The following is a 26,173-nucleotide window of genomic DNA, read 5'->3' as shown; positions in this document are numbered from 1 at the left end:
TGCTTAGGTTTATATATTTTAGTTCCACTGCTTTAATGTCATTCTAAGAAACCCTTTGAATCTGTGCACTTAATCTACTTTCCAAGAGAGTAACAATCTCTGAAATGAACCAAACGTGAGAATAAAACCCTCCACAACTGAGCCATGATATAAAATGTCTTATTTATTCATTTATCACACAGAATATTTGTTAATAAAACATCTGCAAAAAAAAAGGAACTGAAATAAACCTCCCTCTCTGGGTCCTTCCATATAAAGGGATGCAACTGAGATCATTTTCAAGCACAAACGCATCACTCAGAGTTTCTTTGCATAGGATTCACCGGCTTTACTCAGCGGCGCACTTCACTGACCCCGTTCACTCGCCCGAGGGCCGCTTCTGTGCACAGTCCGTCCTGCAAGCGGGAGGCGGGAGCACGAGCAATTGCGCTAATCGACCTGAACTCTTTCGGCGTGTGAAGGTTTGTAGCCCCCCCCCCCCCCGCGCTGCGTTGATGAACCCCTTTGAGGCCCCCGACGCTACACACCTCTGTTCTCTCAACTCTCAACAAAAAAAGGTTCTCATATTTACAAGCGTGACGTGAAAATAAAAATACTCCAAAAGACGCCGTCGCGGCTTTGATTCTCTGGGTCGATTGAGAAGATGATGAGGAGAGCGCGGCGTCGTCTCTGGTGCACATCAAATTAACAAATGCCATAATCCCTCGACGTAATCCCTCCAGTAATCGCCATTATTTATACTTCTCTTAGTTCATATGAATGTCAGCGTTTATTTACATAACCGAGTGTTGGGGAGAAAATGCTGTAAACGTTATAAAAGGACTTTTATGATCACATTTAGGGTTGCGTTGTCAGATTATAGTTGTGTGGTCCGTCACTTTTGCATCAATACAACAAAAACTAGGCTTTCACACAGAAGACAAAAGCGAAACAAGGTCATCTAAAAACGCTCATCTCACCCAACCAGCACACATCCGCGTAGTTTATCCAACATTCTGGATTAGCTTCATGTTGCCGCTCAGCTCTCGGTTGGACTCTGGTGACACTCGAGTGGATATTAAGTTCTACTGCTAATTCAAGTATAAATGTGGGTTAGATTGAAATGAAGTACAGAAGGCATATTCGTATCCGTGTCCACACACAAGTTCAGGTGATCTACTGACAAACCTTAGAAGGACGTAGAAAAACAGGCTACTGTGGGAAAAGAACTGCGCGTTGATCTGAGGATCAAATGGACAATTTCACCTAAAAACATAAAAGAATCGCACATTTCGAGTCCTCTTTGTGACGCGCGTCATGTTCACGGCTGTCGAAGAGGCCCCTTGAGGACATTGTCACAAAGCGCCTGTCAGGTGGCGTATTTCAGCTTCGGCGTCTGTGAGTTACACGAGATGCTGCAGAGGGACGGGAAGCCGGCGGAGGTCGCGTTGCCTTGGCTCTCCACGAAAATCGGGTCCAGGCAAGCGACTTTGGCGGCGAAAAAAGCGTGAATACAATGAAGCACGGCGAAGAGGTTTGAGAACTCCAGCTCCTGAAAGACATTATAAAAAAAAAAAAGGTCCCGTTGAATAAGCGTTTCCTCGAGACGGGAGCGTGAACGTTCTCTCAAAGGGAATTACCTTCGCTTCAATGGATTTGGAGTCTTGATTTTGGAACAAAAACTTGATCTTGCTTTTTCCGTCGTCGGATGATCCTTTAAGTTGAGAGAACTTGTATCTCCACAGGACGGCCTGAGGAGCCGAAACCACAGAGATGAAAATAGCCAAACAACTTCCCGGCTTCATGAATAATAACAATTAAGCGAGGACCCAGTGAGCGATGGAGCACGGCAGCAGATACGAGATGTATTTATGCACGAGGAATATTTAACAAGCCGCAGAGATTTCAGCCACTCAATTAGCGTTGAACCGAATGCACAGAAGTTGCACAGTGAGCCGGGAGACGGCTTCCAGACGCGCACGTGCAAGCGCTCCCGCTCCCGCCATCGCCGCGACGCCAATCAGATTAGCGCCGGCAGAACGGACTAATGTTTAGAGAGAAGCTTTCCAAAGGAGAGCAGATGTTCACGAAACACGGAAGCGTAACGGGGGGAGCGACACCTCCCCAGGTTTCCCTTACGTCCCACTCCGAGTGTGACGGGCGTGACGACATCACCGTCTCCATCACGTGCAGTAACACGTTATGGAGTCTTATGGAAACGTGCTGGTTAAATTCCCATGAGATTCTGCTTGGATTTATGTTTTGTGATGTTATATTCCTCCACTTTACAGGGAGGTGTCGTATATATTTCCCCCCTAACGAGACAGCGTCTAACTGGACGTGCTCAAATTATAATTAAAGATAAATTGCTACAGATTAAATAAGCCAACAGCATAAATGGATTAGGATAATTTAGTTTGTTCTGACCAGCTACATTAAACTAAAGTATTAAACATTAATGGAGCCGTAAGAATTAAACAAAATTGCCTTTTGATTTCAAATCTGAAGTTTGATTTTGATTAAAAACAGAAGCCATCAAGCCAAACAGACGATATGTTCCTCTCCTGGGAATGATTTGATTATATTATTTCGGACATTATTTGTATCATATATATTAAAAAAATGATTTTCAGGACCGCTACACAATAGCTTGATACTATTTTATGGCCTCTCTGATCTTTGTGCAGGAGGGTAGGATACCAGGAGGGAAAAACCATCCTTAAGATATTAAAAAACACATTGAAAGATTATATTCAATCTTTCAATTCAAAACTTTTTACCTTTACCTTTATACGGTGCAGCGTGCATGATAAACAACAAAAACGGCGCCATGGAAGAAGATCTCTGTCGTATGCACAGCGCTTCTGATTGGGACTTATTCTAACGCGCTTTTTCAAGTTTGCCAAAGCAGTTTTTGATCCCAAAGTAATCCCAGGCAGCGCTTTGTCTGCCATCGCAGTTTACACACAACATTCATATCGTCCTTTGGGGACATTGTTTCCGCTTCGCACTGCGGGAACCAGCGCCAGAAAAAGCCTGGAGGGCGATATGGTGGCGCTCCCGTCCCGCTCGTCCACGTAACGTGCACCGTCCGATCCCTAACCCCTAACCATCGTTCCTATCCCCTAACCCTCATTCCTATCCCCTAACCCTCATTCCTATCCTCTAACCCAAAACCCTCATTCCTAACCCCTAACCCTCATTCCTTACCCTAACCCCTAACCCTCCCGTCCCGCTCGTGCACCGTCCGATCCCTAACCCTCATTCCTATCCCCTAACCCAAAACCCTCATTCCTTACCCTAACCATCATTTCTATCCCCTAAACCTCATTCCTATTCCTAACCCCTAACACTCATTCCTAACCCATAACCCTCATTCCTATCCCCTAACCCTCATTCCTAACCCATGACCCTCATTCCTAACCCATAACCCTCATTCCTTACCCATAACCCTCATTCCTTACCCTATCCCATAACCCTCATTCCTTACCCTAACCATCCTTTCTATCCCCTAAACCTCATTCCTATTCCTAACCCCTAACCCTCATTCCTAACCCATAACCCTCATTCCTAACCCCTAACCCTCATTCCTAACCCATGACCCTCATTCCTATCCCCTAACCCTCATTCCTAACCCCTAACCCTCATTCCTTACCCTATCCCATAACCCTCATTCCTATCCCCTAACCCAAAACCCTCATTCCTTACCCTAACCATCCTTTCTATCCCCTAAACCTCATTCCTATTCCTAACCCCTAACCCTCATTCCTAACCCATAACCCTCATTCCTAACCCCTAACCCTCATTCCTTACCCATAACCCTCATTCCTTACCCTATCCCATAACCCTCATTCCTATCCCCTAACCCAAAACCCTCATTCCTTACCCTAACCATCCTTTCTATCCCCTAAACCTCATTCCTATTCCTAACCCCTAACACTCATTCCTAACCCATGACCCTCATTCCTATCCCCTAACCCTCATTCCTTACCCATAACCCTCATTCCTTACCCTAACCCATAACCCTCATTCCTTACCCTATCCCATAACCCTCATTCCTATCCCCTAACCCTCATTCCTAACCCATAACCCTCATTCCTTACCCTATCCCATAACCCTCATTCCTTACCCATAACCCTCATTCCTTACCCTATCCCATAACCCTCATTCCTTACCCATAACCCTCATTCCTTACCCTATCCCCTAACCCTCATTCCTAACCCATAACCCTCATTCCTTACCCTATCCCATAACCCTCATTCCTTACCCATAACCCTCATTCCTTACCCTATCCCATAACCCTCATTCCTTACCCATAACCCTCATTCCTTACCCTATCCCATAACCCTCATTCCTATCCCCTAACCCTCATTCCTAACCCATAACCCTCATTCCTTACCCTATCCCATAACCCTCATTCCTATCCCCTAACCCTCATTCCTTACCCAAACCCTCATCCCTATCCCCTAACCCTCATCCCTATCCCCTAACCCTCATTCCTTACCCTAACCCTAACCCGACCGCTTCTCAGAGCCGGGGGAAAGGCCTATATGAGCAGCGGGGGAGGGAGTGAGAGGTTTCAGCTCAGGTGAAGAACCGGGATGCAAACCGTGCAGACTAAGTAAGCAGCACGGAAAAGAGAAAAAGGAGAAGAGAGGCTGCGGCGTTGCGATTGGTGCGTGTAGGACGTGGCGCCTGAAGGCTCTCCTCCGCATTTGTGTCGCCGATAAAGCGCCACACTCACCTTTGAGGCGGCGTCAAAGCACACAAAGCCCGCGCCGAAGTCGACGGTTAGTCCCATGAGGTGGCTCTCCATGATGCAGGCGTACGTCTTACACTGCGGAACGGGAGAACAAGACGTTACCCACAAAAAAAGAGGGATTTATTTCCCAGCTTGGAAAAATGTCATAAGAGCGCCGTCAATCCGTCTTTACTACGACGACCGAGGTGGAACCGTGCGCCGAATGAGAACCGGCCAACAGCGGCCTGCTGTTGGCGTGCGGACCTGTATCCTCTCCACCTCCAGGAAGGTGGCCATCTGAAAAGCCTTTTCCCAGATCAGCAGCTCGCACTCCAGCTCCACGCTGAAGAACAGGTCCTCGCCGCTCTCCGTCTGGACGCCGAAGCAGTGCTTCCTCTTGTCCAGAAGGTCGTTGTCCTGAGAGAAGACAGTGCGGCCGCCGTGCTGATCAGTCACAGATGAGGCAAAGCAGCGGCGATGCAGTTTCCTGCAGCTGAAGGGAGCTTTGTTCACTTTGAGGACTGTGGCTTCAAGAGCTCTTAACCAACACTTAAATACGAGCTGAACTAGACAATATGTTGTTTTCTCTCAATGTCTCCAGCATTCTCCAAATGCAGGAATGACACCCAAGCGGTTGCCTTACCTTTAAGATCTTACACATTATTTCGTACACAGTAAAGCTTTTCTCTGCTCTGGTCCAGTCCCACGTGGTCACCTGAAACGTGCCGCACAGAAGAATGAAGCAAAAGTCAAAAACAACTAAAGAAAATCCCACCACTCTATTCATGTGAAAATATACATATGACATTTGGCAATGATCGGTTTCAATTTACCAGCAAAAAATGTTTTAATGAATTGCTGAAAACACTGTTTTTCAGTAAAAAAAAAAACACCTACTTGTGTCAATCAAATATTTTTCAAAATAAATGTGTCCGCTATTTTTCCCTCTCAAAAGCAGCCCAAGTCCTACTGCCCAAACAGGACAATCGCTGTTTGGGGTCAGGGGTCAATTACTGACGAACGCCGTGGATTCCATAACCTCGAGGGGGGGAAATATTCCCCAGACTGAGCCTTCGGTGACGAAGTCGTCTTCTGCACCATCCACTCGGATTAGCATACTCCGATTTATATATCTATGCGAGTTGAGCAGCCGATTCCCGGTTTCCATCAATCTTTTCTCATCAGCAGCTTATCCTGCTTGTCATAATCGCCTAAGTGGCTGGTGGAACGTAAACAGGTTTAATGATGATCATCGATCAAGACGAGGATCGATGCGGCAGACGCACGATGGTCGAGCTGCTTCCTACTTTTCTTCCTCCAACAGGAAAACGGTTTCTCCTCCAACAATCCGACCTCGTACTGCTGGCGGCTTAATAGAGGACGCTGGTGAGAGCGGATTGAGGGCCGAGGCAGAACTTACGGGAGGCGCCGAAAACTTAAAGAGGGAGGAGCCCCGCAGGGCGAGGAACTTTGGTGAATACATCCGGTCCTGGACGGAGTCCTGCTCCTTCTCGTCCACCCAGCCCATGTAGATGATCTGTCATGGGGCACAGAGTCAGGAGGACTTACAGCATGGGTCAAAGGTCAAAGTTGGGGTGGAGGATACGGAAATACATGGAATGATGGGGTGTGTCCTCATCCCATGACGCTCTTAAAGATGAACTTTCAGGTAATCCTGCTTTTGTTTCATCCAGGAGATCAAATATGTGACAAATCAAGGTACCAAACCCCTGAAGTATTCAGGAGGAAACAGAAGATACAGAGTGAGAATGCAAAGCAGATGTTCTGAGACACGCTTTCAAAAATCAAGTGTGTCTCAACATCGGTCCTCATTAAATTCTTTGTGACTGCGACAAAAGTGAAATGTCTGCGTGAGTTCTTTCCCCCGAAAAAAGAAAAAACGAGCGAGTAAAAGATTCGGGACAAGAAACTCGCGTCAGAAGCCGCTTTATTTCTTTTTAAGAATCGTCAAGTGAATTCACATGTTTTTGTGCCAGAAAAAGCGAAATAATGTAGTGACAAAACAGCGGCCTTATCGGCTCCCCGTGTAGAGACGGAGTCAGCTGACTGATCATTTCAACGTCCTCCGCGTGTCCCAATAGTGGGAAAGAATTCGGGTTTGATCTCGTGACGGGATGAGGACAAAATGCACAGAATAAAGTCAGATCTCCACAAGCAGCTGCTGCCGGGAGGAACGTCTTACCTGCTGGTTAACTGGAAAATTTCGGTTAATCTTCTTCACCTGTTAAATTAAACATGAACATCAACAACTCATTAAAATAGCTTCTGCTAACAAATCAGACAATCATTACCGGCAGAACATCCAACAGTGGTAGTACATCCATCAGTAACGTGTCTAAGAACAAATAAACTACGAATCACGGGATGTGTGCTAACATGCTAACCGCAGAGCTACTTGATTTATTCAATGCATGCCAATTACAAAATGAGACAGATAGTCATTCCCACAAGGACCCCAGGCTCATTTCTCCTAAAAAGAAAGAAAAGGAATCCATTAAAAAAAAAAATCCATTCTCTCTGTGATAATAAAGGCGTGGAAACTACCAAGAGAGCAGTCATGCTTTAAATTAAAACATTCTGCTCAGATCACAGGTACCACTCGCTCCCAATCCTCTTCCGTACTATGAATATGACTCCGTCTTTGCAGAAGAACGACGGTTTAAGCCGTCCGGGTCCAAACCCGTCGTCCTACAGAGGCGAGTAACCGCTGCTTGGTGCGAGACGTTTGAGGAGTTTCAGGTACCTGTCGAGGTGTGACGCGGGGGCCAGATGTTCGGGGGCAGACAGGCCGCTTTGTGGGCTTGTTCACATTCAGCTGTCTGGTTGTTGTGACAGCGGGTCGAACTCGCGGCGTCCCAACAGGGACGTGACTGATGGTTTTCCTCGAGCCAAAGTGAAGAACCGAACTGTATTCAACCACTGGAGAGACGCGGCGGCGCCGTCGTCCCGATGTGCCTAAACGAGTCGTCTGATAAGACACAAGAGACTGATGTGTCCTCCAATGTGACTCATGTGCTCTGTCATGGGACCTGGGCCTTAATAGACCGTCTATTATGCTCATGATTTGCTAGATCATTATATATTATAGGAGACAACAAGCTAAGTCATTTGAAAAAGAAATGCAAAGGATGAATTAAATTTGTGCCTTTTTGTCTCATTCTTTCCCTTTTAACATGTGGGGCATCATTCTATTATTTAAAAGTCAAAATATCTATGAATATTTTGACTTTGAATAAGCGATAAAACAAGCCCCCAAAACGTTCTCTAGTTTCTCTGGGGGGTCTCTGGCTGATCCTCATCTTGATAAAATCAATCAATAAAATTCCTTTATTTGTCTCTAAAGGGTGATGCAATGTGCATCAGTGAAAACAAAAAGCACATTCATATAATATTCAAAAGATACAAAAAATTTAAATACAAAGTACAAAATGTGGAATAATACATTTTTTTAAATAATTGCACATGAGGCATTAAATGATTATAAATAAGTTATTATTATATCTGTTATGTTGGTTTAGGTCTCACTGAAATATCGCAACAATCAGTGGACATTTATGTTCACAAAATAATTTTTCTTTAATCAATGTTTTTTTGGGGGGGGGTTTGTGTTTCGGGCCGGTGAACAAATGTAAGCATGCTAACGTTCTGACATAAGATGCTAGTAAACATTGTACCGCAGCACGTTAGCATTTAGCACAAAGCACCACGGTGTTTCCAGGGCAACAACAACCAATCTCCTCCTCCATCGACATCACCGCTGCTTTCATAGTGTCTTCTCAATCAGACGTGTCCGTTTGTTTCTCCCAGCGGGAGATCTTAATGTTCTGCATCCATCCGGGTTCCTGCGGCTCACTCCGTAAGAGCAAAGAGCGGAGGATGAGAAAAAGCACCATTCTGGCAGTGAGTGATCAGTGTAACGTTCAGCACGTCCTCCACTTCATCCACTCCAATTAACCAGGCCTCCATTATCCCCGGGAGAGACTCTCACACACACACACACACACACAGCCAGTGGACACACCGCTGTAACCGATCCCTGTTTCCGCTGCTGCCCACTTCCCTCCGCGTTCATCGGCACCGACTGCTCGCATAACGTCTACGGTGAACAACGTATGGTCTGCTGATTGGTTACGCGCCTAAACATGTTGAGAAATGTGTCAAAATCAGACACCTCTTGTCGCCTTCTGAATGATTCACAGCACACGATGGAGCTTGTTAGCGGTATTTGTATTTGACCCCCTCCTCCATCTCGCTCAGCATCATCACCCATCTGGAAACACGCTCCTTTCTTCTTCTCCTCTTGACAACATGTTCACAACAAGAGAAAGACACCAACCAGCCTCAGCTCCTCGCTGCCTCTTGCTATCACTTCTGTTTAGCGCGTAATGTTGAATTATAGATATTAAGTGCCCGGCTTTGGCCGCAGGGAGTGAGTGAGGTGGGGGGGGGGGCCGCGGGCCCGCGATGGCGTTCTTCACTTATGGAGTGTCACGAAATGCTGTGACATTTGCAAAGGGACTCTAAGACGAAAGTCTCCCCCCCTCCCTCCCCAACACGACGTGTTGTTTGTTTACAGCGCGAGGCGGCGGCGGCGGCGGCGCGTGAGTGTTATTATTACTCACATTGTGCTTGGTGAGACTGGAAATGTTGCTCGCCAGGGCCTGCAGCCAGTCCAGGCAGTCGTCCGCTGTGAGGAACTGCAGCACGCCGCTGCAGACTCCGTCCACGGCGATTACCTGGAAAGCGTTTTTCCTAAAAGAATAGCAGAGATTTCGGGGTGATTGCACGAACCGGCAGCGGCGATTGAGCGCACTCAGGGAAGCCGTCGCGTTGTGAACTCACTCGCAATATTACATTTCTGTCAACGTTGCTTTAGTTTGAGGTGAACAAAGCAATTACGCCCAACGCCTCAATGAGAGAAGGACATTGTTTAACAATCCCTCTGAAGCTGCCATAAGCGCGCTCTTTGGCCACTGGACCAAGGGAAGCAAGTTTTGCGAACGCCACGTGGACATTTTGTCCCCCTTTGGGTCGATATAGCAAACAGCTAATTTCCAATCCAGCAGTTTGGAGTCGTGTTTCTTTTGCGATCGACTGTGAGTCAAATATTAAACCTCTTTTAGCGGCGTTGTTGATGTCAAACAACTCGGGCGGGGGAAAGAAAATGAAATGTTAATATGTTCTCCGGCTCGTCGCTAACGGCTGTCTGACGCTGACAACGGCTCTTAATGCCTGAAAGCGGCGTGACGCAGCGGCGCTGTAAGGAGGTGGTGACAGTGAACCAAAGCAGGGACGTCGCCATCGGACAGCTGAACAATGAGCGTAAACTCTCTGCAGCTCATGAAACTAAACGGGAGCTTCTTCTCTTCGCTACGAGCACGATTCGCACATTTGATAAATTGTGATCATAAAGTTATTATTGCTGCTCCTCACATATTATCGTGTGTTCAGAAAACCATTTTTGCAAAGTCTGATGTGCTAAAAGATCTTAAGTTGATCTTCATTTCTGCCCTAAAATAAAGTGAACCCATTGCACGTCCAATTAATATAAAAATGTATAATACTCATATGCAGTTTTCAGTTAACGGACTAAAACGTTAACTAAAAGTGTGGTCCATTAGGAGACGATCAGCAGAAGATGTGGTGTTTCTCTCATCCAGCTCTGAAGAGCCAAACGTCTTATTAAGTCAAACACTGCAGACTGTATTTTGTTTGTCTAATTGCGAATGAAGGGGAATCAGAACTAAACATCGATGGCAGTCTGCTTCTTTCTGCATAAACTCCCATGCACTCGCCGAGTGGGCGGCGGCGGCGGCGCAGGAAGACACCGGCGAGCCTTCGAGTCCTGCAGCTCACCTGCAGACGTCAGAGCCCGGGTTGTACTGCGACAGGCGCGAGTGAAGCAGCGGAATGAGGCGCAGGTCCACCCATCTCTTCTCCCAGCGGAGCCCCGGGCACGCGGGCCACGACGAGCAGGACAGCGTGTCCTGCGGGAAGCGCGAAACGCTATTTAGAGGAGCCCGTCGTCCGCCACCTGTCACGCAGCCAGACAGCCGACGCGCACAGAACAGGAGTCCTGCCGCCGCCTCAGGTGCACACACGGGGAGGAAAAGCTGATTCAGCCTCCCAGAGAGATGGAGATGGATAGAGCGTCCCGGGCGCCGGTCGCATGGAAACAGCTTCCTGGCGCCGCTGCATGGTTACAGAGCGACGGCCGCAGGGTCAGGGGGGGTGGAGGGGGGAGGAGGGGGCTAATGAAAAAAAGTACCGTGTTGTTGGGGTGGTAGTTCAAGTGCAGGCCGCTGTCGCACAGAGGAGAGGAGGTCCCACTACTCTGGTCGCTGGGGACGCCTGAACGGACACACACACAAAAACAACAAAGGTCACAGAGAGCCGAGCGACGCCGCGACCGTCTTCAAGGCCTCCGACTGGCAGTGAGCGTGTTACTTTGTTCTCCCCTCGAGTGTCGGCTCGCGCTCTGTGCCAATTTGTATTCAATTGTCGGGCGGTCGGACGGTCAGTCATGTGTGCGCATGAAAGGACGTTATGAGAGACTTCCCCTCGCAAGAGCAATCAATTGCACCACAATGGGCAGTGTCAATTCTTTCAGTATAATCTTTACCCCCCCCCCCCCCCCCTCTGGCCGCCTATCTTCTCCAAAGTGAAGCAGCTGAATTTATGTTTTATCTTCTCAAAGTGGCTCTTCATTACGGTCCATTTTCAGCAGGACCACCGATCCTAATGAGGCAATAATATCAGCGGTGAATGCACGTGGTTCATTATTCTGCAGTGCGCTGTTGGTAATTAAAAGGCCTCTGCCGTAGTTACAGGGTGCGTGTGGAGGGTTCTTACATGTGCAATCTTCACACAGGGGCAGTTTCAGGAAGGCCGGAGTCTTCTTTAGGAAAGAGACGGTAAGAGTCACTTCTTCGCCGGCATTTCTCAAAACCTGCACCTGGAAAGGTAAAATAACGGCAGATGTCTGTTTTTTTTGCAGGAGCTGCTTACTGCAATATTTTCTGCCAATGGTTTGCTGTAATGAAACGTGTCGCGCTGCCGTTTCTCTAAGAGTCGGAAGCCAAGATAAGAGATTTACACACATTTCCTGCAGTTACATAAAAAAAAAAAAAAAAAGCATGAAACAGAAACAATCGGCTTTACGTGTCAAAAAGATACAGATCCCTCAGTGAGACAAGATAAGCTGCTGAAGAAGCTGTTGCAAAACAGAAGATATGAGATGACAGCTTACCACTTCCTCGTGGCGATAACTTCTAACGTTTATTCCGTTTATCTGGAAATAACAGTAACAGGGTTACATCAAATAATACTGCTGGCATCAAATCACTGGAACTCCATCTTCAGAATGATTAACGAGCAAAGCGTAATAACCGCTGTGGCATCTGCGCCCAAATCCGTAAACAAGAGAGACACAACCGGCGCCGCCATGAATACCGAGCGGATTGTGAACGTTTCCACCGCATCAGATGCTCAGAGAGAGGAATTTTCTCTTTTTTGTTTCTTACATTGTTCTGTAAGAAACAGTGTGTGGGAGCGGGATGAGGTGCGCAGACAAGAGCTTTACCTGAAGGATGCCGTCTCCGATGAAAAGCAGCCCAGAGAGTTCAGCTGGAAGTAAAAACAAAAAGAAAGAATCACCTCGGCAGGAACGAACCGCGGGACCGAAATGGATCGGACTACGTCTTTTCCAAAAACAACGATATACCTTTTTGTTCTTTTGATATCTTTGATATCACAACGGGTATTTTATGCTCGGCTCCACCCTGAGGACAAGTGGAAGTTCCATTGAATTACAAAAGAAGACACTCGAGAGCAACTCAATTTTCAGCAAAATCCTCACCTCATTGTTTCAGTCAGACAAGAGAATGATCAATAACACTCGTTCGGACTTAATTTAAGGCAGTCGGGACGAGGCGCCTAATCAGATGGATCTAAATTACCTTGATGCTCAGGCCAAAGCCTCCGATTGTCTGCCTCCTGATGGTTACAGTCCTCTCCTGCAACAGAGTCCGTTAGAGGAATGAGTTCAGGCTGAAGCCGAAGCAGCTTCACGACGCAAACGTAATCGTAATGAAATCAGATGGAGAAAGATTTAAAAAAAGAATAGAAGAAATGAAGTTATACATCTGGGTTTAAGGTACATAAACCATTGCAGCTTATTCTAAATGATGATCTTCAATGATGAAGCAGAGTTAATGCTATATTAAATATCATTATCATTTTTTCACTTTTCTCATTTGATTTAATAGATGGAACGCACAATTACTGTCTGTAGTTTGTGTGTCTCTAGAATGAAGACGTGTAACAAAAGCTTTCTTTTAAATATGTGCGTGTAAGTTGGTCACAGAGGCTGAGAACGTCTCCGCTAGGAGAACCGTACACGCTAATGTTGTATCACGGTTGCATGTCCTCTTGCTTGCTTCACTCTAATTAGTCATCATGTTTCAGAGGACGCCGCCGCTTCCCCCATTTACCTTTGAGGCTTCATGCCGCAGCATTCCTGCATTAATAATTCCCTTTCCAGAGAGGTAACGGCCTCAGTGAATCAAAGAGCATATTTATTAATGTGAAGACAGTAGTGGTTTAATTATTAGGTAGCACTTCATACACCATCATCCAGCAGGTTAATCACTACATGTGAATCACGAGCAACCGATTAACTGATTGGTTGTCAGCGTGTCCTCGGCATCTGTGTGCTGACCTTAACGTGTCACGACACGATGCATCCACACGCACTGCTAAAGTACGTGCAACATCAGTCGGTGCAAACGCTGCCGCGATCCTTTCTGTGTGTCAATCCAGGCTCGTTAAAGTAATGCGGCCTTTTCAAAATAAAGCGCCCTCTTCACAGAAAGCTCACTGAAGAACGTGTGAAGTGAATCAATCGGGGTTGAACGTTTTTTTGAGAAAAATCAAAGGAGGGAAACGCACGGCGACGCAGAGACGCCTTCCAGGTCAGTGAGGTGAGCGCGTGAAGTGGAACATGCGGCGTTTAGTGATCACGAGGCGTCGACGTCTGGGCTACTTACGCTGGAGTAAAAAGGCTCTCCTGACACGCAGATGACGTCTTGCTCTTGAATGGTCAGAATATCTCTGGCCAAGTGCAGTCGAATATTGAACGGCTCCTCGTTACCTTCTTGCATCAAATAAATCCCAGTCTTTGTCTGCAAACAGTCAGGAAGATCAAAATATTCAGCATCCCTCCGCAACCAAATCAACTGGCCATGAAATGAAACACTTGCACATGGAAATCAGGATATATGGAGCTTTGGCGATGTCCGTTATTTCACTTTATATGACTCTCCTTGTTGGTGCTATTGTTGGAAATAATAACCACATTCAGCACTGTGACTAATAAACACACACACACACGATTTATTTCTCAGGAGCAGCGTTTTACGAGTCGGATACACACTGATGAGGATGATGGCAAATTAGGAACCTGTGAAATTAAGCGGCCCGGAACCGAGCTCGCCCTCCGCATTTGAATCCTCCCCCGCCCCCCGTTTCCAATGATGCATTTAAAACGCGCTAATCCGCATAAATCTGCATTCTGTGTATCTTCCCTCCTCCCCGGCTAATTGCGATGCCCGTCCTGTCCTTGACTGAGAAAAGGGTCCAAATAAAAGAAGCACCTTCGCCAGACGAGACTGCTGATAGAAAAAACACTCCAGCGTGAGCGGCCTTGTCACCCGCCGCGCGCCGCTCGTCGGGTTAACAAGGCGCGCGGCGGCTGTTCTTTCTCCACTGCGGGTCAGGCGTGAATCGAAGGCATCGCCTTCCCTACTTAATTAAGAATGTGAGGAAATGAGCCGTGCTGGAGAAGACGAGGGGGGGGGGGGGGGACGTCATTCATTTCACGTTGTTTCAAAGTGATGCGCGTGCGAGAGCTGTTAGCCGCGCGGCCGCGTGCGTCGGCCATCGTTGTTTGACCCGCTGTGGCACTTTTCACCGCGCACAATTAACCTTAATCTGCGGTCCCGTCGCACGCTCATCTATCACCGTCCCCCGCCAACGGGGTCGGCATCGTCGTCTCCGAGCTGCATGTGCTGCATGTGAGCGTCTCCCATGCAGCACATGCAACGGGGGCTCTTTGGAAGTCAAGGCAGAAACCCTCTGAAAGAGCAGCGGCGTCGGTTTGACAAACAACACACAAATACGTGTATAATAATATTATTAGGGCGGGATAAGAACAGTAAAACTGAGGAGAACGTCGTGCAATCATAATAAATAAATGTCCTTGTTATGGAGCGGCTGCATCAGCCTGTTTGGTTGTGCGTGTTCACGTGTTGATTAAGTTGTTTGTGTGGGTGTTACACTGGATACATCAGGAGGAGGGGGGGTTCTGAGGCTGCATATATGCACACGGCCTCAGATTTATGTGCTGCCTCACCGATGTGCTCTCAGCGATGTGGTTTCCGGCCCTTTCTGTAATCAGTCAATTTGCTGTCAAAATTATGAATTGATTAAATCCCACCAACCTCTTCATTTGAAGTCTTGAAATCCATGTGCTACTACGCAGTGAGGGATGCTGCAACGGTGAATGAACAAGGCCCAGTTAGTCCCTGCAGAGAAATGCTTAATGACACATTAAGAACTCGCTGTAGCAAAAACCCACAGCCGATTTCAACCAGGATCCTCATTTTCCTCAAAGTTCTGCCTTTCTCCAACAATCCCAGGAGAATACTGGAGACCATTAAGCCGTGATAAATAATTCATCTGCACAGGTGAGAACCCAGGTTTCCTAATAAATGTTTTAACTTTGAATCCGCTCCAGGAGAGGAAACTGTGCTGCCCGTCTTATCGCTTAAAGCGCCACAACCTGCCGCCTTTCGTGGTTTTCAGTGTAAAGAGCAACACGGCGTGCCAACGCATTGACAAGAAGCCGCGACGGAGCGGCAGGCGAGGGCCGGCTGGACGACTCGCCTCAGTAGAAGGGCCCCCGGTGCTTCGTGCGGTGAGATCCAGCCATCGAGCGGAGGGCCTCCCCGGATCGTGGCAGTGGCAGAGACTCGGGAGAGCGCCGCTGTCACCTCTCCTGGCCGGGCCGCGGGAGGCTGCAGAGACAGGAGGGGTCAAGGAGGTCAAGGGGGTCATTCTGATACTGAGGCCCTCCTGCTGCACCTGCATTTAAAGCCTTAAAAAAGAGGGTATTGTTGATTGAATACTTCTCTGGGTCTGAATCGACGTGACAGCACGGATGGCTGTAAAGTCACGTCAGCGCATGGGAAGTTTTTACCCCCAGAATAGGCACCCGGTGTGCGACAAACGGAGGTTTGCGAATCCCACCGCTCCCCCCGTCGACGAAGGAGCCTCTCGAACTCTTTGCTCGTGTAAAAACAAAAACCCTGTGGATTCAGTTTGCGCGAACGCCAAAGCGCAATTAACTCGCATTCTTCCATCTTTGTACGCCGAGCACAAATGACTCCAACAGCACGGCCTTGCCCCCCCCCCCCCCCCTTGTTAGTTGGCATTGTTGGCTCGGCGCCACCTTTCGCTCGCTTCACTGCAGGGGTCTTCAATATTTAGTTACTTACTTGGAGGTTATTTAACCAAATCAAAGCGGCCGAGAGCTCAGTTGGCGCTTTAATGACTCGTTTGCGAAGCGTCTCTGCGTGCGGAGTGAAGGATAAACTGTTACCGTAACAAGCAGAGCAACGACACTCACATGAGACCGTTTGTGTGGATTCTAATTTGAAAGAGACTTTATTGTGCTCGTAATTCCAGATAATATGATAACAAATTAATATATTTCCAATTTTATTGTATTGATTGTATATTTGAATTAGTTTGCTTGATATCGTTTGGCGTTGGAGTTGCGTGGTTTCATCTGATTTATTGTTATTGTGTCTTGAGTGTTGTGATGAAGTGAACACATTAACGAGCATCTCATCCCGCACACACAGTATTCTGCTCATCATCAGGACCACAGTTCAATGGATCTTCTCCCCATCAAGCTTTTTATATTCAGTTTGTGTTGGAGAGGTTTATTCGCCGTCATAATCATTGTAGTTTCGTGGTGCTGTTGATGGTAAATATTCACTGTTCGTCTTAACGTCCCCGTGTGGAGATATTTTATAAATCAAAAGACTCGACGAATTGGCAAAACGTGCCGCAGAGAACGATCCATAAATAAAACAATCATTTGAAAAAAAAAAATGATGCAGAATCTGCAACGTTACTCGAGGAGGTTCGTGACTCGCATCTCTTATTGATCATAATGATTCTCGATAAATGTGCGTTTTTTATCGACTTTAGAGATTCAATCTGGGGAAGCAGGCGGGCTTCTTCCAGCCCGGTCCGGCCGCCGGAGACGAGGCGGCTCCGTGATGGATGGACCAGGAATCCTGACATCATTTGTGAACCTGCTTTTAAGAGAAACGTCCTCACGTGGTCGGCGTGGGTCTGTGGCTGGTGGGCCGGTACTTTGTCTTAGCAGGACCCCTCCCTCCCGCCCTCCCCCCAACCCCCTCCCGCCAAACTGACTTCTTATGCGAGAGTCCATAGATGAAATAAACGGGGCCTTTTGTCCCTTTTTAAGTCGAGTCAGCGTGCGTCCTTTCTTACAACCATCAGATATTTTCCCTCCGACCAATTTGCTCGCTAGTTTTTTTCAAACACCACTTTTGTCTGCGACACAAAGGCGAGCGGCGCAGAGGTAGATCGCCTCAATGGACGGGAAGATTGCGACGTGACATCTCCGTCTCTCAGGCCCGAGGGCGGCCGTGGCCCCCGGCGGGACGGTGAAGGGCCCCCCGGCGGGACGATGAAGGGGCCCCCGGCGTGGTCTCTGACCCGACGCGGACGGCGCGGATTGGTAATTTGACGAGCGATGACAGCGGACGTTACGTTACTCAACGTGTTGGCTGTATGACTTATTTTTGTCATCTTGAGAGGAACAAACATTTGAGTTCTTTCTACGCCCTCTTAACTAATGAGAGACTGATCCGTGTGCTGATTTTTGAAATGTTTTTGGCTCTTCTTCCTGTGAGGACTTGTAGATTGATCCAAATCCAGAATTGTTTGGCAGATTTTGCGTCTCTCGTTTTTTCCCTTTCTATGTGTCTGCTTGACGTTGTTGTTCTTTCTCCTCTTTCCTCGTATTTGTGTTGAATAGAGTTTTTCTGGCCTTGTGGAAACGTTGTGGACGTGTGAAGGCTTATTTTCGTCTCAAACTGGAGAGCTGTATCTTTGGGTTCGCCTTGGCCGTAGAGTTGGAATTGAAAAGGGACGGTTTCATCAAATATGCCTCGTTTAAAAGTTCTTTATCATAATTGATTCATCTGTTGAAGATTTCCCGCAGTAAGTGAGGGTTTTGTGTATAAAAACACCAAAGCCCAAAGAGCAGTGTGCAGAGCGCGTGTTTTGTTTGACCAACAAAATGAAGGACCTGAAGGCATCTTCGTACGTCTCTGTGGGACTTTCTGTCAACGGTGAAGCTCAAAAGAAAATGAGCCGTTTCATTATGGCTTCATTTGCTGTTTTTCTTTCCCTCCTTTCAATGTTTGCTCCATAAAATCTCAAAAAAAGGAAAAAAAAGAGCCCAAAGGAGGAATCTTCAACCTGGTGTTTTGTTCTGTTGACGGTGAAAAACGTGCACATCTCATCCGAACGTTTGACGTCTGCCCTCAGAAAACTTCGCCGTCGCTCCATCGAGCATTCGCTTCGGTTCTGACGGGTCTGAGGAACCTTCCGGAAACCCGAGTGGCGTGCGGGATCCTCTTCGCCCGCCAGTTCCTGCCGCGTAATTAATACAGCGAACCCGCCTCCGCCTGTTTGAACACAGTTGCACGTGTCGTATTCAGCCGGGGCTCCTTCGCGCGCCGCGGGAGGCGCTAACGTCTCCTTCTTTGCTTTCAGATCAAACTCCAGATGGATCGTCCCGCTTTCCATCCGTTTCGGAGCGGATTGTCAAACAGGAGAAGTCGGTAATTTCCTCGCGAGTCAACACCTGGGTCCCGTGGAGCGCTGCAGGCCCCGAGGCGCGCCAGTAAATTAGTGAGGGCCACGTTTACAGACATGACGGATGCATGTCGGCCGGCAGCGGCGAGCCTCCAGACGTTAGACGGGTGGCATCGGGAAGCAGTTTTTTTTTTAAACTGCTATCAGGCAGCAGCGGGATATTAAACTGTAAGTCCTTCATACTGACGCGGCGCTTAACCGGATTTCCTTTTGTCTTTAACACGTGTGCATAAATGGATTGAGTCAAGCATGTTATCTTACACGAGGGTCTTAAATAAGCTCATCAAGTGACCTCAACACCGAGTAACCAACTTCACTCTTTTAATTGTGCCATACGAGTAGAGAGATTTTTGTATTTCAACCATACAGGGGAAGATCTGTGTGTGTGTGTGTGTGTGTGTGTGTGTGTGTGTGTGTGTGTGTGTGTGTGTGTGTGTGTGTGGAGGACATGAAAGGATTAAAAAAGCTGGACCACGTCGAGGGAAACATCTGCTCATTTGCTTAATATAAGTTAAGGAAAATACAGAACTGTCTCTCAGTTGCTCCGGGAAATTATTTATAAATTCAAACTGCCTGACGTGAGACTAATGAAAAGATCTCAAATAGTAGAGCGCCTGAGTGGAGATAAAAGCATCAATTAGAAACTAATGAAAATCATATGTTTACTTTATTTCCTAGAGGACTTTTATGACTCCCTCAAGGTAATTCACAGGGGGCGAAATCTGATGAACTGCATCAAATGTGACTACGCAGACCACAGGAAGGAGCTAATGACTATTCGCATTATTACTTTTTTTGACGGTATTTTAAAAAATGTCTTAAAAAAAAGGCAAATTCAATTGCGGGAAAAAGACTGAAACAAACCCGACACGTTCAGCAAATCCCCAAATCTGGAGGTGGAGTCAGAAAAACGCTAACTTCAAGGAACAGTTCAACCCAGAACCTACACATCGCTCTCTCACCAGAGGTGCTACTGGTCAGTGCAGGTCGCTGTGGTGTGACTCGGCCCGTTTTGAAGACATCGGCCTTGTGGCGTTTTTCACAACCGTCAAGTCTGTGGGGTTTTTTTGCCCTCGTAAGCAAAAACACTGTGAAATGGGTGAATTGCTGCTGCCGGCTGTGTGACTACTCGCAGGTCTTCAAATGTCCCGAAGAAAACACAACGACACACTTCACAGTGCGCGAACATTAATCAAACGTGACCCTCACTTGTCGGCGGAGGGATCCGGCGCCGGAGCTGTACAGGCGACACCCTCCGAGGGGCTTTTTCTTGGTTTTGTCACCAGCGTGGAATCTCCACCCTCGATGCTTCACCCGGGGCGGTTACCACTTGCAGAGCGCTGGTTTGTGTTGCAGTCCCCAACCTCTGAATCAGATGCTCTGCTATATGAGGCGCATATAAATGAGAGTTGTGTCTTCTGTGTCCCCCCCCCCCCCCCCCCTGCAGCGGGAATTCGGTGTGCATTCGCTTCATTAGCCGTCCGCCCGCGTCCGAGGCGGCCTAATGGTTTTCTCGTTGCACGACGGGCCGCGACTTTGTGGCACAGACTCGTAGTGTTTTATTTTCCTGCACTGTCTGAGGGAGATTGATGCTGCTCCTGCAGTCTGTGCCGCTCGTACATCACGACGCCGTAAAAAAAAAAAAAAAGAAAATAAGCAAAAAGGCATATGGCTCCTCCGGAGAGTCGCACATCTGGAGCGGTCTGTACGGATGGTGGAGCAGACCACAGAAACATCAGGTGTGATGCGTTTTCCTCGGGGGGCTCTGGGGCTCGCTGGTGATGAAGACGTCCGGCCTCACGGTGACTTACTGCAGGCTCCCTCAGCTGCCCTTTACACGGGACAACCGCTGCAGGAAGATACTCGCTCTATTTTGAGGATCCGTTTTTGAGAAATGACCAAACACCTGCAGCCTCGTGCATTTTCTCTTTTCCCACTTCTTCTCGTACTGATTGCTATTTGTCTTCTTATGTTCTGCATCATCTGAAGCGCAGGGCTCCTTTCTACGATCACAACAGTCAGCGAATGAAGCATCATGAAGTCCTGCTTCACTCCGGGCCCTGAAAGTGCGTCTTACATGTATGAATATTACATGTCCAGCTGCTAGGGGAGCGTCGCAATGTTTTAAATGTTGTTAACACTCTAAATTGATGCATCTGCAGCTTCGAGCGATGCCTCGGGACAAGCTGTCCCACGTGCACGCGTGGAGACGTTTAACCCGGTCCAGATTCTTGAACCCCCCGGATGGGATTCAGCTGCAGGAGGGACAGCAGGTTATTGATTAATGAAGTAAGGGAGATTAAGTGTGGGGGAACTCTTTGTTGTGCTGTGCAGACGTTGTTTCCGGATCACGATCGATGCCGGCGATCTTTAGATCGTGATTGTGTCATATTAAACTTTACGATAGTGTGTCGCCGTCCCCCCCCTCCACAGTCCAGGTTATCAACAGATCCAGCCTGCGACACAGCATGGGGGACTCAAGCACGCCGCCCCCCCCCCCTCTCACCTGACATATTGACCGGACATGGCTGACACCACTTCAATCAGGCCGGATTTTCCGCCAGTGTCACTTGGCAGAACCGCTCCTTGATTTAGGACTCAAGCAGAAATGGGAGGGGGGGGGTGCGAGGTCTGTTGGAAGCGAGACCTTCGGTGCACCAAGCCGATTGCTCCTGACCTGTGACCGGCGACCGGACCGGCTCTGTACGGGCCCTGAAACCACCGGTGGTGGAGGAGGAGGAGGGTGGAGGGGGTCTTATTTCTCCAGCTCAGTGGGCTTGCAGCTGCAAGCGGCAGTGATTGTCTGTCCCCGTGCAGCCTTTGATGAGAAAAAAGCAAGCGGGTGTGTATAGTGCATCGCGCCGCGCCGCCTTACCGTTAAAGAACATCATTTTTGTGAAGGACTAGAGGGAGGGGATGGGGGGGGGGGGGGATTCAGGAGCTTTCTGCGAGGCTGATGAAGCCCACAGGACCTGCAGGTCCACCACAGGCAGACGTCACCTCGCTGCTCTTTCCAAGAAGACGCCTATTTGTGAATAGTGGCCTATTTGTAATGAAGGAAAACGAACGGAAGAAGTAGGATCGTTGGCGTCCGGTGCAGAGAGATTACTTCGGTGCTGCTGAATAGCACCGTGGGTGAAAAGAGGTCTGCTGCCACTGCACCGGCTGGAGGAACCTGCTCCGAGGAGGCTTCCTGCAAAGCCCACACATCTCCTGCAAATCATACGGTAATAATAAAAGGGTGTTCCATCATGAGGCCCATTAGAAGTGAAGTGTTCGGCACAGTCCATCACACAGAATGACACTGATAAAAGGATGGGACGCTCTGTCGTGCATCGGCTCATATCGGGGGATCGGTCCATAAATCTCGGTGCGCAGCATTGAGGAGGATTACGCCGCGAATAAAAAGTACATTGTGGACGGATTGAAGACTCGTTTCATGGGTGTTTGGCATTATAATCAACGCTGGAGACACTGCAAATGTAAAAAAAAAAAAAAGGTGTTGTGAAGCTTACCTGATTTTCTGGTAACAGGTGGTGACGTCTTATTAGATCCCTTTGGTTTCCGATCCCTCGTGTGACGGGCTTGTTTTTTTTTTCCTTCTTATTTTAATAAATGCAACGGTGGCTAAAACATCTCGGCGGAATCACAACGCATCCCCCGTGGCAGCGTCGCCCACACGGCGTCCCGGTTCCCCTGCAGCCTCCTCGGTGTGCGAGGAGAGACGCGCACGGCGCGGAAAACAACATTTGTCCGTATTTCCTGGGCAGCGGCGCGGCGGCTTCAGGGATTCCTCTCCGTCGACATCTCCGGCACCGGTTTCACAGCTCCGTGTGTCTCTCTCTCTATCCCTCCCTCCAGCTCTCTCTCTCTCTCTCTCTCCTCCACCCTCCCTCCCTCTCTCTCTCCCCCTCTCTCTCTCTCTGGCGCGCGTCGAGCTGCCAAAATGACCGAGGCTGAGAAATCGCATGCGGCGTGTGTTTTAACGCGCGCGTCGGTCGACTTGGTTCCATGAATATCACACGGCTCTACTTTATCTAAAAGCATTGCATGTATTCACTGGTGATGTGTCTCCCTACAAAATGACACCTGCGTGAAAGATGAAGGAAAGATGTCAAATGTACAAAAGGTGACTCCACATTTAAGGTGCGTGGACGTTGTTGCGACTTTCCTCAACCTAATTTCACTAAAAAGAGAAAAGCAGGGCTGAATATTCCAGCAGCCTTTGCACAGTCAGACACTCATGAATGACTCAGTTTGTGTTGTGAATGAACACACACACACACACACACAAGGTGGGCCTACGTGTGCGGTCACTGTTTGTTCCCCTTTGGGCCCTCGCGTGAGCAGCTGCCCCGGTTGACCAGGTGCACCTCATCGCCGTCATGGCGCCGGCCGAGGGGGTCTTGATTCCCCCCACACGGCGCGAGCCGACTCCTCTGACGCGTCATCACTCCCACGACGACCCCCGGGGTCAGCAGCGCGGCCTCACCGGCGGCTCGCCGTCGAGAAAACTCAGGAGCGCGTGGCACGTGGCATTTGGGCAGGAAAACCGAATGCACATCAAAGGCGCTCGGTTTGGTATTCTGCAGCGGCCCCTTCGGCCTTCGCGGCTTTTCCTTTGACTTTCAGCACGAGCTGCAGCTCCCCTCGGCGGGGGGGGGGGCACACTGTTGCAAGCAGCATGCAATCAATCGGTGCTCGCCGCTTCAACGTAACATCGCGCTTTTGGGCCTCTCGCTCATGTGTCCGCCGTGCGAAGGATTATGGGAAAGAACAGCGTGGAAAGCATTTTGCCTCGCAAGCGGTAAATCCGCCGCGGCAGAGTGAACTGGTGGGTTTGACTCACTGTACTTGACACACTAAGTCTTGAGACATACTTAATCTCCAGCAGGCACAGCGTTTTATAATAAACATGCAGTATTTAAGCCAGCGTGGTTTTCTGGTTTTTCTGACCCACGACCCTCAGCGCAGTTTATATATGAGCGAGAGGGTCAAAGTTCAAGGTCAATTGTGATAGCGAAGCAGCCACAGGGCTGCAGGGTGGAGTACGGGCGGCTGTATGTGTTTTGGAACAGGATGCAGGTCTCTTATTCTGAAGGGGTTGCTATAAAAACCGCTCGGGGTTCTCGGCCATTCAAGCAGCATCCACATCACTGTTGCGCGTTTTAGCTTATTATAAAACACCCACAAAAGCTTAAAGCATTGACAACAGGAACATGTTCCAATGCACTATAATATGTTGCGTTGTGTTAAACACAATGTGAGTGTGATTACTTTCTTTTAGACTTTGAGAATAACAATGAGGTGTGAAGTTAATTTGCGAGTCTTAATTGGACTTAACATGACTTGTTCCTGCAGCACTATTGAAGCAAAAGGTCAGTTTGTGGATGTGCTGCATATGAAGTTCAGGTATTAGGAAATACATACACAAACAAACACAAAGGTTTTCACGTGCACATACATGCAGTGTCTTCCACACATAAGCATGTGGTTAAAAGTAATGAAAAGGCCTCTCAGGAGCGGCGGGGGCTGAATGCCGGAGACTCAAAGCCAGATAAGCTGGATTACATTAAATGAAAATAATGAGAAACGGGAAGGCAATTACAAAAAAGCAAATTAAGAAAAAGTGTCTCAGTCCAGTTGTTCATCAGTCGTCACTTTAATTGGGAAGTTAACAGTTAATTTCAGATTTTTTTTTTTCAAAAGGGAGATCATGAATGATGGATGATATGCAAAGTACGATCCCTCCAAAATCTCCTTTGACGAACGTCCCCTGTACGTAGAAGATGAAGACGTCCAAAGCTGCCCGGAGACACCCGGCCGCCGCATCGAGAGGCAGGAAAAGCTGCTTGACCAGAAACAAAACCACAACCACATTGTGATTAAGCTCATCCGTGCCGGTGTTCCACTGTCCACGGATCCACGGCTTCCCGCTTCAAGCTCAATTCCTTTTCAACTTCACACAGCTTTTCCTTTTCAGAAACAGCGGCGTGATTTCCACGGCTGTCAGAGGAGCAGCGTGCACGTGCTCCGGATGCTCCGGATGCTCCGGATGCTCCGGATGCGGCGGGCAGACCTGAAGCATGAAGCCTGCAGGAGGACTCGTCTTGCTTCTTCCTCGGCCGCTGCTCTCTCCGCCTGCTCCCCGCGGATGCTGTTTCGGTTGCCGGGCGATGCCGATGTCACCGCATTATCTCTCACGGTGCACAATGTCTTCTGCTGGATCGCCACCAAAACGCCGGCACACATCCCACAGCCCGCTGGAGTGGGTGACCGTGAGGCCCGCCGGTTACTCTGCGTGCCAGATAACACCTCCCTTCATGAATCCGAGCGTGCACGAAGGGGGAAATATTCCCCATCTGCAATTATGTCTTCCAGATAAGATAAGCGGCTCACAATTAACTTAAGGCTCGGCCCAGACATGAGGTGCTTTTCATATCTGCTGACCCGGCACGATCAAACTGCCGCTCTGGCCCTCGTTCTTTGTGGGTTTCTCTTTCTTCTGGTCACCTTTTAGATGCTAAACTCTTGCTGCCCCTGCCCGGAGGAACTAAGTTGAACACAAGGGGGCGTAGGCTGCTAAGTCTGCCTCCCGCCCGTCCAGTCCAGCAGCAGCAGCAGGGTAAGATTTGATCAGAACATCATGTCTGACCTTGAGAGGGAACCACTCTAAAATTTACATTTCAAGGAGGGCTGCCTTAGTGCGTTATTGGAGAGGAAATGTGTAGCTTTCTCCACACACACACACACTGACACACACACACACAGCTGCATGAGGAAGGGCCGTCCTCCGCCGAGGCCTCGGAACGACAATGTGGACAACCGGTCCGGTTGTTGGCTAACATATCGATTCTATTCACGGCGTGGTGTGTGACGGCATCAAACCACATCTTCTGAGGAGCGACGCCAGTGTGTGCTCGTCATTATCGATGTAGCCGACGTCACAACATCTGGAAATATTCTTATGTCGTGATGCGACACACACACATATATATATATATATATATATATATATATATATATATATATATATATATATATATATATATATATATATATATATACATAAATATAAATGGAAAGAGAAGGAGAGAGGGAGATGTTCTTGATTAGAAGTGCTGGTGTTGGTGGTTGTTTATCCAATTGAAAGAAATCTGCCAGGATAATCAGTACCTGGAGGGTTTGTAACGCGACGCTCGCTGTGTGCAGTGATTACATTGGCAATGGCGTTTTAAACGAACTGGCAGAAGAAAAAACATGTCATAAAAAACAATACGTCATATTCACATGTATGACGGCGGTGACGATGCACTTGCGTCCCCTCAGTCTCTCAAAGCACCTGTCTGACAGTAACCCCGCCCCTCGGGGGAAGGTGTGTGTGTGCGTGTTGTTTAGCTGCGTGGTGGCGGCGCGTTTTAATTGGCTGCAGGGCACGTGGACGCGAGCCGC

General features: G+C 48.3%; 1 protein-coding gene across 1 annotated transcript; it reads right to left on the bottom strand.

The window, feature by feature from the left end:
* Positions 1 to 143: 143 nt before the first annotated feature.
* Positions 144 to 22,698, bottom strand: sntg1 (syntrophin, gamma 1). The gene is made up of 19 exons (XM_040172192.2): positions 22,237 to 22,698; positions 15,686 to 15,816; positions 15,241 to 15,290; positions 13,789 to 13,923; positions 12,700 to 12,756; positions 12,465 to 12,522; positions 12,324 to 12,367; positions 11,991 to 12,032; positions 11,594 to 11,696; positions 11,010 to 11,092; positions 10,598 to 10,728; positions 9,364 to 9,493; positions 6,924 to 6,962; positions 6,141 to 6,257; positions 5,364 to 5,435; positions 4,985 to 5,137; positions 4,724 to 4,816; positions 1,620 to 1,730; positions 144 to 1,531 (listed from the first exon to the last, which is right to left on the bottom strand). Exons 3-19 carry the CDS (start codon positions 15,265 to 15,267, stop codon positions 1,349 to 1,351), a joined length of 1,578 nt encoding a protein of 525 aa, XP_040028126.2. The 5' UTR covers positions 15,268 to 15,290; positions 15,686 to 15,816; positions 22,237 to 22,698; the 3' UTR covers positions 144 to 1,348.
* Positions 22,699 to 26,173: the final 3,475 nt, after the last annotated feature.

This window comes from Gasterosteus aculeatus, chromosome 3, assembly GCF_964276395.1.
Source record: "Gasterosteus aculeatus chromosome 3, fGasAcu3.hap1.1, whole genome shotgun sequence".
NCBI classification, from domain to species: Eukaryota; Metazoa; Chordata; class Actinopteri; order Perciformes; family Gasterosteidae; genus Gasterosteus; species Gasterosteus aculeatus.
Note: the sequence above shows the minus strand (reverse complement) of the source record. Positions and strands in the feature narration are given on the sequence as shown.